Here is a 13,651-nt window from a genome sequence, read left to right as displayed (position 1 = left end):
TCTGTTGTCATAGGCAATTCGTGATGGATGGGCTGTGGGTGGCTGGCCCTAGTCTACTTATAGCATTTCCAGGTTACCAAAGGATTTCTGCTTCTGTGACCTTACTTGAGACTCACAATGTACCTATGAAATAAGATCAGCATTAGCCATAGTATCAGGTGGGGAAATTGAGGCACCAGGACATCTAATGCCCATGATAAGCTGCCAACAGGGTTCGGTAGAACCATGACTCTACTCTTGCTTGTAGGGTAAAGGCACCTTGCAAGCTGTTGGGCAGAGAAAAAGCAGGGATGGGACTGAGAGCAGAGGCTAGGAAGAGGCCTGGGGGTGGGGCCCAGATAAAGTCAAGGGTCCTAGTGAGAGTCAGCACTTGGAGGCTGAGCCTCTGCCTACTTAGAAGAGGTGGCCGTTGACCAGAGCCCAGCGGTGTAGGGCGGGTTGTGGTGAGAGGCGTCTAAATGCTGGGCTCACATGACCTGCTTATTCCCTCCCCCAGGAGACATCAGGTACGACGAGGCCATGGGTTACCCCATGGTGCAGCAGTGGCGGGTCCGGAGCAACCTCTACCGTGTGAAGCTCAGCACCATCACCCTCTCAGCAGGTGAGGACAGCCCCCGGGGAGCCTGAGGCCTTGGTGTAACTGAGCATTGGCTCCCAAGCACAGAGGGTCTGCCAGGTCCTGTGCCGGCACTGGGGATGCTGAGGGATGAGGCTGTGCCCTCCCCACCGTCAAGGAGCCCACAGGGAGGGCAGATGGGCAGGGTGACGGTGACATAAACACACTGCAGTAGGGTCAAGGCAACAACGGGGCCGCAGGAGCACAGAAGAGGGGGCGCTCTATGCTGAGGAGTCAGAGGGGCTTCCGGAGGAAGGGGTGTCTGAGCAGCCATGGAAAGATGAACGGGAGAGGGGGGCCAATAACCACCTAAGTCACATTTATGGTCTCAGTATTTTAGGCTTCTGGGTTCTTCCTAGGTGCTGGTTCCTCTGGCCTCTCCTGGCCAATCTCTTTTCCTACCCATGTCCTGAACAACAGTAACAGCCACCCCTCCAACACACATACATATACATCACCCACACTTTATCTGCATGACCTCTGTGCTTCAGGTCATGGGGACAGTTTGTAGTTATCAAAGTGGGGCATGTTCTTCCATGCCTTCATTACTTTGCACATGCTGTTCCCTCTGCCTGCATCTCCTTCCCCAGGGAATACCTCCTGCAATACTCGGAGATGCCTCCTGCATTCTTCATCCCCGTCAGAATAATTCAGGGAATTTCTTGGGAACAACTGCATATGTCAAAGCACTTACAACTGCCTGATGCTAAGCCCTGTCTGTCTCTCTACTGACCTGAGAACTGCAGGGAGGGCTTGGGTCCTGTTTATCCCTGTGTCCTATGTTCCTGTATTCTCTCTAACTGGCAGAGAATTGGCACATTGTTGGTGCTCATGTTTGCTGATGGAATTTTTAAAAAATGAAAACTGAAAAATAAGGAATGTGGAAAAATAGGGCCTGGCCTGACTCTTACCCATAACGCTGCCATGGGGTAGTGTCCAAGTGTCTCCTAATTATCTGCCAGCTCTTTTGTGTTTCAGTATCATTTTGTTCATGAGCAACATGGAACTCTTTCAGCCTGGGAATCGGAGGGCTTCATCCTCTAGGAAGTACAAATAGTAATTATTGCTGACATCATCCAAGCACTTTATGGTGTTTTAAATCTTAGGATCTGTATCAGTTCTGTAAGGAAGCATTATTTATCCCTTTTTTTTTTTCAGATAAAGAAACTGAGGGTCAGAGAGGAGAAGTAACTTGTCCAAGGTTACACAGCTAGTAAATGGCAGAACAGAAGCAAAGCAGTGGCAGTTTTGTCTGCCTGAGTAAAGAGCCACAGGGCATCTCCACGGTGTTGTTACTTACGACTTGACAGAAACAGTCTCATCATTAACACTGCTGCTTTAATTATACAGGTTCATGAGTTAACATGTTGATGGAGAGGGGTTATTCTAATCAAGAGCCCATTCTTTGAGTTCTGCTTCTGTTTTCCTCACCACTCACACCCTCATACTGCCCTTGTGAACAGGCTGTGATGTCCCTATTAGAACTACAAAGGTGTATCTGCTTTAATTAATCAATAATGGCGCTCCTGAGAACCCCCTTGCAAATGAAATGTTGGCAAATTGGAGCTCATTTTTAATGTGGAAGAAGTTTGCTCTCCTACATTTCACTCTGATGTGGCACAGAATCAGTTGTTCTTACAATAACAGTGGTCAGTGGGTCTGCCATGGTCCGGGAACGGTGCCCCCCAAGCGTGTACCTGCTGGCGGTGGGGAGGGCTGCTGGTGCCAACTCAGAGAAATAGGCAGAGCTTTTCCTTTCAAGGTGGGGCCTGTTGCAGGTGCAAAGAGTTAGGTGCCCCTGGCCAGGATGCTGCAAAAGCTTCTTGGGTGAGGAGGGGTGACTTCCCAGGGCCTTGCAGGATGGGTGTGGCTTAGGGAGGAAGTGGGGAGGCCATTTCGGATCAACAGTGGGGGGGGTGTGTGTGCATGTGTTGCAGTGGCATCAGTAAATGAACAAAGGATGGTGGAAGCCTGAGGTCACCTTCAGGAGAAGTAAGAAAACTGATTTGCTGGGAGTAAAGCCTGGTGTAGGTGGCTCCTGGGAGATGATCTTGAAGCCCTGAAATACTTAGATATCATTGGTGGGCTCTATCCACCAGCAGGGAGGATCCCAGAGGATTTAAGGCTCCTGGAAGAGTAGCTTGGTGGCGACCTGCTATTGGAGGATGGGCAGAGAGAGAGCAGCAGTTCCTGAGTGATCCCAGAGCAGGCCCTGCACTAGGCACTGAGGACTGGGTGACATAAGACTAAGGTAATAGAGCAGCAATGAGGCTCTTGACAGTGTCAGGAGACAAAGCATAACACTATTTTAGGAAGGCAGAGGCAGAAAGGCAGGCAATGTGGGAAGCTAAGCCACATCATGTCTCAGGACACAGAATCTGCTGACCCTGGGCCAGTGCAGCCCCAGGGCTCCAGCCATGGATGCTCCAAGCCCTGGACTATTGGGTACAGTGGAACATACCTATGCTCTGGGGTGAGAGCAGAAACAGGCTGGATCCTGGTTCCTCTGTGTGGAGGCCCAAGGCAAATCACTCACAGTCTCTGGGCTTTGACTTGCTCATCTGCACAATGGGGGTTACAGTGTTGAAAAAAGGCTCAATTAGACCAAGTGGGCCAGGCATCTAATGGTGTACCTGGTGCACATTGGTTGCTCAATAGACATCAGCTTTGGTGTCATGATTGTGACTTTCAAGTCCCCGTGATGAAGGTCACCAAGCTTCTGGCCTTTCTCTGGACTGTCTCGGTCACTCTGTCTCATGGGTCCACCATAGAGAGCAGCCTTTGCCTGGTAAATGAGGGAAGGCTGTACACATTTGGACTAGTGCTGCCACCGTGGTAAGGGATAAGGCACCAAATCCAGGCTGGGAGAGACCTCTGCCACTTAATTTGGTGGCCATCCGCCTCCCAGGGCTGACCTCCGCTGCATGCTCCTCCTCCGTCCAGGCTTCACCAACGTCCTTAAGATCCTGACCCAGGAGAGCAGTCGGGAGGAGCTGCTGTCCTTCCTCCAGCACTACGGCTCCCACTACATCGCAGAGGCGCTCTACGGCTCCGAGCTCACCTGCGTCATCCACTTCCCCAGCAAGAAGGTCCAGCAGCAGCTGTGGCTCCAGTACCAGAAAGGTAAGCCGGGAGCCCTTGTCTAAGCTGCAGGCCAGGTGGGGCGTGGAGGTAATGCTGCGGGGGAGACAGCTGGGCTCCCTCGGCGCTAAATCCTGGCCCAACCACAGATGAACGGTATGGCTTCAGGCAGGCCGCTGCCCGATCTGGGCTTCAGTCCCACCAGGGACAGAATGAGGGGCCCATGTGATGATTCCTGGGGATTCGTTCAGGCGTTTCTGGACACCAAGGCCGTGGTGGTCTGGGCTCCAGAACTCTGGCTTCTCCTGCACGCTCCTCTTTTAAACTTCCTCACATTGAAACAGGGTTGGGATGGGGAAGTGGTGTCTTCTGGACACCTTCTTCTCTCCCAGCTTCTTGGAAGCACACAGGAAGAGCGCCAGGCCCTTGGGGAGCAGTCACCTCATGCCTGAGGCAACAGTTTCATGTGCCTCCCGTGGAAAGGCTTTTATTCTCAGTGAGGGTCACCATTTCTCTGCGATCCGCAGCCATTATCACAATTGGGATTCCCCAGACCAGAGGCAGGAAACCAGGCTCTGCCATTCAACTTGGGAAATTCCTTCCTCCCCTACCTCTATTTTCCCTTCTTGTGAAATGGGCACTTAAGCAGCTGTTTTCCTCTACCTCCCACACTGAAGGGAAGTGGTTTATGTGAAAGCATTTTGAGAAAGGTAGAGATGTTGTATACATACATTATGTGTTTTAATGGGTTCGTGTGTTCATATCCCCATTTCACGGATGAGAAAATGAGCCTCGGATATGTCAAGAGTCCATAGACACACAGCTAATGAGTAACAGGGTTAGGATTGCTTCCCGTTTTCATTATTATTATTATCAATTGACTTAAAAAGAAAGCCTCTTGATTGATGGAATGGCTGAGGACTGACGTCAAACACACGCCTGCCCCTCCTTCACATGACTCAGCCACCTTATCTCCAAGAGCCAAATTGACCATAATTCATAAAACCACAGGATGTGGGAGCCAAAAGGGACCTTACTGGTCTCACTGGGCCCAGCATTCCAATTATGCACCTGGGAAAACCAAGGCCCCAAGGGAGGAGGGAGGTTGCTCAGCCCCGCAGCACCTCAGGCAGGGCCAGCACAGGGCTGGGGTGCTCCATACTCTGCGTCGAGGACTTTCCAAACCACCCCTCTGCCCTGCCTAGATGAGGCCCAGCCTACCTGCCTTTGCCATCTCCAGAACCCTCCCTGTGGTTTCCCCGATCGTGGACTCGCCCCTCCCTGCCTCCTGTGCACAGCTGTGTGGGGCACCGGGTGGTTTATAGGCGCAGGGGACATAATTGAGTTGTCTGGGAAGAGCTCTGTTTTATGGCGGTGACAATGACGGTCTTTAAGGAAGTGCATTAAATCAATAGAAGTCTCCTCGTGCTACCCTATAAATAATGTGACACATCATTAAGCAGGGCAATAAGCTTCAGGACTTTGAAGTAATACAATTAGGTTATGTTTATAAAAACCTTTGCTCACTGTGGCCACTGAACTCATTTGCCTCATCCGCATTTGGGGCCTGGGAATCTATTGCAGTGCCAAATCCCACCCCGTCTCCATTCTTGGCTGCTTCCAGGCCTTGGACCTTTTCACTGCAGAACACCCCATTCCTTACACGGTGGATGCATGCCATCTGTTGCAAGTAAGAGAGGGAGGGGGCAGCAAGAAGGCTGACACAGCAGCCAGGGCCTCGTCAAGTCCCAGAGAGCCAGGTTTGCCTTGAACCTGCTGGGTGAACTTGGCCTGCTAGCTTTGCTCTCCGGGCTTCTTGTAAAGGTTCTTTTCTCTCTTCCATCATCCGTGTTCATTCCCAGGAAGCACATGGGGATACACTGAGGCTAATTTAACCATTCTGGGTGTGTTTCTTCCTATCTTTCTATGACCTGGACAGCACATCAAACACTATGGGTTTACTTTTTAAATATGGGAGTGAAGGTTGGGCTTAGGAGGGCAAGAAGCTGGGAATTGTTCCCTGAAGAATGAAAGAACTCTGGACCCAGGAACGCTAGGGGATCCTTCTCTCCCCCAGCCACCAACTGTGTCCTTGGCCTGTGCTGAGCAAGGGCCCAGTGGGAGCCAGGTCAGGATGAATCTGGGCTGGAAGGCTGATCACCCTGGGGGGAGAGCTTGTGGGGAGAGGAGAGGTAGAGGAATGTTGCAGTAGGACAGACAGGATTTCCAGTCCCGTCGCTTCACCTGACATCCCTGCCAGGTAACCTTGGGCAAAGCAACTTCTAAGTGTCTGTTTCCTCGTGTGTTTAATGAAGGGTAGTGATTCTATCACATAGCTTTTGAGAGAATGAAGTGAGGTAATACAAGTAAAATGCTTGACTTACAATGAGTGCATGAAAACTGGTAGTTTACAATAAAGCAAAACCTGTGGGCATCAGCTAATGATTCTAGTCCTGGCCACAGCTTTTGCTAACGTGTGGCCTCAGCTCTTATTTCTCCCTGTGAAACACCTCTGTCACTGCTAAAGGACAGTACCTGCAGACATGCTCAGAACCCAGCGAGGGTGGTGGCTGAAGGTTCCAGGGTTCTCTGAAATCCGAGCCAAGCCCCAGACAGTGGCTTCCCCTCGACTGGCTGAGGCTGGCAGAGGAGTTCGGGAGAAGATACCAGCCCGGGCATGGGTACCAACCACAGACATTTGTCCAGCCCTTTACGGTCTATAGATGGCTTTCCCCGGGTCCTCCCACCTACCCTTTGAGGCAAAGGAGGCAAGAAGGCCTCACTCCTCATCTTAGAGAAGGGAGACCTAAGCTTAGGGAAGGCAAGGGGCTGCCAGGGTCACACACTGTGCTGGTGCCTGAAACGGTATTTGAGCTCCAGCCTGAGCCCAGTGCTTCCTAGATCTAGTGACCCCAGGCATTAAAAGCAAACACCCCAGCCTTCCCAGGTTTATTGGTGATGGGGCTCCGGCTATGATTCTGTGTGATCTGGGGCAGCCACTGGAAATCACTGGAAAGCCAAATTGGGGTGCATGTGCCTAATGAAAATGTCTCCCATAAGAGCTTTATTTTCCTCTCATCTCCCTAAGGGCTCTCAGTGTGCATTCCATAGGGGTAAAAAGTCACATTTATCATTTACTAAGTCTTTAGTTCACTGGTATTTCCTAAGCCTTTCCTCCGTGCAGACCTTGGGCCAGGTGCTGGGGCACCACAGCAGGTAAGACGTGCGTGCCGCCCCCATGTTGCTCATTTCCCATCTGTCTTAGACTGCCAACATTGCATCATTTTTGTTGCAGAATTTCATCCACTGGTAGACAGCTGGAAAGAGGGAGGGGGCTGGCACATGGTAGGGAACCCAGTCGCCATCATACGATGGCCCGTAGCTTTCTTTGACCCTGCCAGTTCTGATCAATTGGGAAGTGGCTTGTCTAGACCACCAAATGGAAGACATTGTGGTCACTGGGGAAGAAAGCCATGATCAATTAGCAATGTCTGCTCTGGATGCAGAAAGCAAGAGTGGTGGTCTATGTATTGTTTTGCCTTCAGCAGGGCAATGAAAGCTAGAATAACATACCCAGTTAATGATGTCAATTCCCAAAGGGCACTTGGCATGCCAAGAAGGATTACAAAGATCTAGGTGGGGAGGTGGCATTTGCTACCACCAGGTGGGTATCCTTGGCATTCTATCAGTCTGGAGCCAACCAGAACACTGGGCAGGTCAGTTAGATGGCACCTGACAGGAGGAGGAAAGCAGGGCCTTCGAAGGTAACTAGAGTAGCCTAAGTCATCCCCGGACACCCCAGGGCCTAGCATTATCTGTGTGGAAGCTGTCCAGCCTGTCAGGTTCCCTTAACCATCACCAACTTGCTCTGAGGCTGGGCCCTCAGCACCTCATGAAGTTTGGAGTCCCTTGCCCAGTTTAATATTTTGACTACATGCTGCTGTGTTCTTGATACACCTGTGTAAGAAAAGCTCCCTTTCTCCCAACCAGAGTTCCATTTCACTCTTTGACTTGACAGTCATACGCTCTCCCTAGCTGTGGCCTTGATACGTGAGTCTTATGTCATGATTAAGCTGCTCTCTGCTGCTTTGAATAAAGACTTTCTCATTTGAAGGTAAAGCACAGGTTTTGTGGTCACATGGACTCTGGTTCAAACCTCAGCTCTGCCTCTTACCTGCTGTGCAATCTGGGGCAAAATGACTCACTCTCTCAGATCAATTTTCAATTTCCCCATATGCAAAGTAGAATAGGCAGGTCAGGGATGGACTTATCTAGTACTGAGCTGGGCACCTAACTGTTATCTTGACCCAGCCCATCCCCTCCGTCCATGGCTGCCCCATCCACTCAGATAATCATTTCCCTAGGGGTGTATGTGTGAGTAGGTGTACACATGTGTATATTGGAGGGTGGGGAAATACGGCTGCTGATTTGCTCCATTCCTTGTTAGTTGACTGAAGACCAAAGACAGGGGTAGACTGGCCAGTGATAGAGAGGCTTGGAAAAGGAATGAGAGAACTGTGGGGCTACACTAGGGAAATGTCAAAGAGCTCTGTGACCTGTGCTTTTATCCCCCCCTGTCATTCTCTAGAAGGATAGTGATGGATGCAGAAACTTCCTGTCTGATAGATTTCTTGAGTTTTCAGTTACCTTCTTTTTCATGGAGAAAGTGACTATGGAAGGTGAAGAGTATGTGTATGTGAATGAATTGTTTATTTTGTGTGTGTGTGTGTATGTACATGTGTATGTGTGTGTGTATGAGAGAAAGAGACAGAGATCAACTGAGGGAGGTAGAGGAGACTGAAAAACAGAGAGAGAGACAAAAGCAGACTACAGGAGACATGGAGAGACAAATAAAGTATACAAGAGAAAACATCTTCGATTAATAGGTCTTTCTCAGTTTAGAGACTCAGTGACTCTGGTGAAAGGACTCTCTCCATGTGAAGGTTGCACTGCTCTTGAGTTTAGATGGGGACAGTCCATAATATAGAGATGTCCCCAAAGATAAATGTCTGTTGCCACCTTTAAAAGATGTTTTATCTCTATTATAACTTTCCAAGACTGTCCGAGGGAATGAATTTCTGCATTTCCATTTGAATTACAATGCACTTTTGAATGTCAGCTGAAACATTCCTAGACTACTCTTTAAAAGAGCGACTGGCTATTTGAAAGGCAGCCTACGGGTTGAAATAGGAGGAGGAGAAGGAAAAGATAATCAAATGCCACCTCCGTTTGTGAGGACAGGTGTGGCCAAGAGGCTAATGTGAGCCGAAGAACTCTCCTGGGGCTTCAGTTTCCTGAGGAAACTTGCTTCAAAGACAGACACCAGAGATAAAAGGAGTCCTTTTCAGAGCTGAGACCCACTTGGGTACCAGTTTACTTCCCTAGTGATTTAATGGTTTGGGGGCAATTTTTTTGCTTGACCTTCATTAGCATTTGACAGAGTTAGCCCCTTCCTGCTTGAGATACTTTGTAAGTTGGCTTCCATGGTACCAGATCTTCCTGGCTACCCCCCTCCTTTCCTGCCTGCTCCTTTGTCTCCTGTGCAGGCCCAGCCTCCTTGCCAGACCAGTCGGTGTAGGTTCACAGGACCTATGGGCCCCTTCTCCCGGACTGCCGTTGTCTCTGGGGGGATCTCAGCCAGGCTGTCACCGCCGCTACCAGCATTACTCCCACTTAATAACTCCCCCTCCACATGTTTTTCTGATATTTGCTCTCATGCTAGCTCCCTTGCCTACCCAAACTGTCCCACACAACCTAAGACTTTTCCAGTTTTCTAGTAAAAACCCCATTATCTGTTTAGTGGCAGAACCAGAAACCTAGGAGTCCTCAACATCTCCCTCACTCCCCCATTTCCAAACCAGCTCACATCTTAATCAATTTTAATTCCCATAGAGCTTTAGAATTTGCCCACTTCTTTCATCTTACCACTGCTTCGCTGTCCCGGGCTGCCACCATGGCTTGCCTGGACTCCAGCATTTGTGTCCTACCTGGCCCTCCTGCATCTACTCTTGTCCCCCGTTAATCCAGCCACACAGCAGCCCTGAGGACATGGATCATCCAGGGTTCTGCAGAGAGGCAGATGGATGGATGGATGGGTGGATGGATGGATGGCTGGCTGGGTGGGTGGGTAGATGGATGGGTCGGTGGGTGGGTGGGTGGATGGCTGGGTGGGTATATAGATAGATAGATAGATAGATAGATAGATAGATAGATAGATAGATAGATAGATAGATAGATAGATAGATAGATAGATAGATAGATGATAGATAGATAGATAGATAGATAGATGCCTCTGGATACGCGCACGCATGTGTGTGTGTGTGTCCTGATAAACGCGTATATATAAAGAGATGTACTGTGGGAACTGGCTCATGTGATTAGGGAGGCTGAGAAGTTCCAAGCCAAGGTCTGCTCAGCAAACCGGATACTCAGGACGGCTGGTGGCCTAAGTTCCAGTTCCAGAGCTGGCAGGCTTGAGACCCAAGAAGAGCCAATACTTCATTTGAGTCCAGAGGCAGGAAGGGACTGACATCGCAGCTCAAATGGGCAGGAGCTCTTCCTTACTCTAGGAAGGGCAGCCTTTTTGTTCCGTTCAGGCCTTCAGCTGCCTGGATGAGGCAGGCCCACCCTAGGGAGGGCAGTCTGCTTTCCTTAGTACACTGACTGTCTTGTCCCACACACTGTCACTAGCACCCTCACACACACATCCAGAATAATACTTGACCGAATACCTGTAACCCCCATGGCCCAGTCACATTTACACATAAAATCAACCATCCTGGGCTGTTTCTAACACAGATCCCATTGGACCACTCCGTGGATGAAAACTCCCGGGTGTCTTGCCATTGCCCTGAGGCTAACTTCCAAACTCTTCCCTGTGGTCTCAGGACCCTTTCAGATCTGATGCATCCCTAGCCAGCCTCGTCAGCCCCATCTACCCCATACTCTCTGCTGTTAAGTCATATGGAGCCTCATACCCACTAACTGTTAACAGGGGTCCTGGCTACTTTCGTCTGTGCCAGGACCCCAGCGTGGTACTGCGAGGTGGCTGCATACCCTTTCCCCTCTCCTCACACCCTTCTATGCAGCTATTTGTAGGCTCTGTCTTGCTCTGGGGTAGTGTTTTTTCTTGGAGAGCAGGGAAGCCAGAGAAGGTAAGATATGGGCTTGGACCCTCTCTAGCCTGCTGCACACCAGAGGAGAGAACCGACGTATTTCTCTTCAGAACCATGCAAAAAGACCATACAGGATGTGGTTCATTAAACACAAGTAGGCCCACGAGACTGCCGTTTCCACCAGATGAAATTACCAAAAAAAGCATTTGTTCCCCAGTTTAGATTGAGTCCATCTGGAACAGAACACCCTCGTCTTTTTTCTATCAGTGCGTACCAAGAATAATAATCCTTCACATGTGCTCAGTGCAGTGCATCTCGCAAAGTGCTTTGACGTTCATTATTTCATCCAATTTACTCCTTGCAACAAGCCTGGGAAGTAAGCTTTGTTATCTGCATTTCACGCTTGAGGAGATGAGGCTCAGATGGGTAAGATGACCTGCTGCAGTTCCCAGAAGGGAGCTTAGCAGAACAGGGATTTGAACCCAGGCTGCTTTAATCACCAAAACCCTGATTGTCCAACTATACCATTGCAGCCCCAGAGAAAGATTCAGGCATCAGACCCAAGGGAGCCATCTGCACTCCTGTTCTGTTTTTCTTGTCCACCATTAAAAGAACTGAGGAAAGATTCGGAGTTTAGGCCCTCAGCTTGGGTGGGAGTGGAAATGCTTTTGCTCACTGGTGCCCCTCTGTACAACTCCCTTCTCTGTCCTAACTTTGGGGCAACATCATGAGATGAAGCCAGACCCTAAAATGTCAGAACTAGAAGAAGCCTTAGCCGTCATCCAGCCAGGCCTGAGTTTCTCTTTAAATGTTCCAGTTATGATCAAAAGGCAGCAGCTGCCCGGGAGACTATATTGAAGGAGATTGTGGGTTAGGATCAGGCTCGGTGGAAAGAACACAGGGATCACTTAGCAATATCTATCGAAGGTATGAAAGTAAGAAATAGAAAACACCTGTGTAAGGTGTTTTTCATGCCTATCTAGGCCAGTTATTCCCATTCTACAGATTGAAAAGTTGAGGTTGGCTTATGCAATCAATTAGAACCTACAATTTTTAAGGGGGAAATTTAATAACCAGCTAGAAGGCATTTTTTGGTCTTCCTCTTCTTGGAAACTCAGAGCAAATTCAGACTCCTGGTTGCCAGAGCTGCACACTTACTCATAGATGATAGAGACATTGGTTGGCAGACTTAGGTATACACACACACACACACACACACACACACACACACACACACCCGTTATCTGAAGCACTGGAGACTTTCCCCAGTGTCCTTCTACTTAGGGGAAGCAATAAGAGATTGACACTGTTGTAAACTAGCTACTCTGATGCCATTCAGACAGGGGCCAGGCCACACCTGCTCCCCTGTCACAGTTCCTCTCCCAGGAAGGGAAGGCATGGAGTGAGGGAGCAGAACTGTCTGACAGGACCCTTCTTCCTCAGTGGTCTTGCATTTAGAACGGGTACTTTCACTGGAGATGCATATGGGGCCCTTGTTTTGTCTCTGCCTTCAACCCTGTAGTGAGAACAAAATGGTCCGGAGGGAACACCGATGCACAGCTATAAGCTATTGCCTTCCCCAGGGCTTTGTCAGCAGCTGACCCTAGCACCCAGCCTCACTCCCAGAAAGCATCCGCAAGGGCACGTTCCCCTCTCCATCTCTCATGGCCCTTCTTCATCCCTTCCTACTCCTCCATCATTCCCCTGTAATGCTTCAAGCCCTTGCTGTAGGCCAGGCCCTTTACCAGGTACTGAGGATGCCAAGATGAGTGAAACACACTCCCTGCTCTCGAGGACCTCATGGTCAAATGGGAAAGATTAACAGGTGAACAGAAAATATGATCCTTTTGATAAATGCTTTGACGGAGGCAAGAACAAGGTGTGTGTGGGTGTGGGTGGGGGATAGGAGTAGGGTTGGGTGTAGAGGAGGTGAGGCTGGGAGGTGAGCCCCTAACCACCTAGACTGGGCTGGGAATTTCCCTGGAGGAGAAACTATCTGAGAGCCCTGCAGGGTGAGTGGGGATTTGGCCCCTGCAGAGTAGACAGGGATTGCAGGGAACAAGATGCAAACTCGGGTGTGTGAAAAAGCCAGGTGAATGCCAAATTCCCTCCAACCATCTGAGAGCAGTGGTGCCTGAGTCCCTGCAGGTGCTCCTGAGGGATGCCACTGGCTTCTTTGTTAGACCTCCATCTTTGTGCTTCAGTCTTCCAAGCAGTAAGAGAAACTGCCATTGCCTCTTGTTCACAATTGAGAACTCTTGAGAGGATGAATCTCCAAATGCCTGAAATTAAGGGAAAGCAAGAGTTGAGTTTGGATGTGACAGGGGAATAGTTGGAAAAACATCTGAACCTTTTGGAGGTGATAGGAAATCATATGGTTAATTGGCCCATGGTAGGACCTCAACACACATCAGTCTGCTCCTTACCAACAGTATACCTTTCAACCGTCAACAATGTGTATATCAACCTCTGTGTGGTCGTCTGATCGATTTGCCAGATGTGTGACTTAGGCAAAGGCATTTTTGTTTTCTGAGCTTTGATTTCTTTACCTTTAAAGTGGGTGTAATTATACTTGCTTTGCAGTACTTTCATGAAAATTAAATGAAATCATGTTTTGTAAGGGGATTATGGGATAGAAGAAATGCTCAGGAAATGGTACATATTATTACTATAATTTATTGTGAGACACAGTTAAGTCTTCCAAAACAAAGATATAACAGTGTGCCTCTTTCTAGACCTGACTATAGCTGCCTAAGATATAGCATAAAGTCATGGCTGTTTTTCCCTGGCTGATCTGCCAACCTGTGAATTTCAGTCCTGCCCAAAGGTGGGAATAGAA

At 49.3% G+C, this 13,651-nt stretch overlaps 1 protein-coding gene across 4 annotated transcripts in view; it reads left to right on the top strand.

Annotated features, from left to right (window-relative positions):
• ASTN2 (astrotactin 2) overlaps nucleotides 1-13,651 on the top strand; it is an 821,466-nt gene that overhangs the window by 589,957 nt on the left and 217,858 nt on the right. For all 4 annotated transcript variants that reach the window (XM_036915513.2, XM_057498978.1, XM_036915512.2 and 1 more), the window contains 2 exons: nucleotides 497-601; nucleotides 3,560-3,739. In XM_036915513.2, coding sequence (XP_036771408.2) covers nucleotides 497-601; nucleotides 3,560-3,739 — 285 coding nt within the window. The remainder of the gene's footprint in view (nucleotides 1-496; nucleotides 602-3,559; nucleotides 3,740-13,651) is intronic.

The sequence above is a fragment of the Manis pentadactyla genome, chromosome 3, assembly GCF_030020395.1.
Source record: "Manis pentadactyla isolate mManPen7 chromosome 3, mManPen7.hap1, whole genome shotgun sequence".
Lineage (NCBI taxonomy): Eukaryota > Metazoa > Chordata > Mammalia > Pholidota > Manidae > Manis > Manis pentadactyla.
Note: the sequence above shows the minus strand (reverse complement) of the source record. Positions and strands in the feature narration are given on the sequence as shown.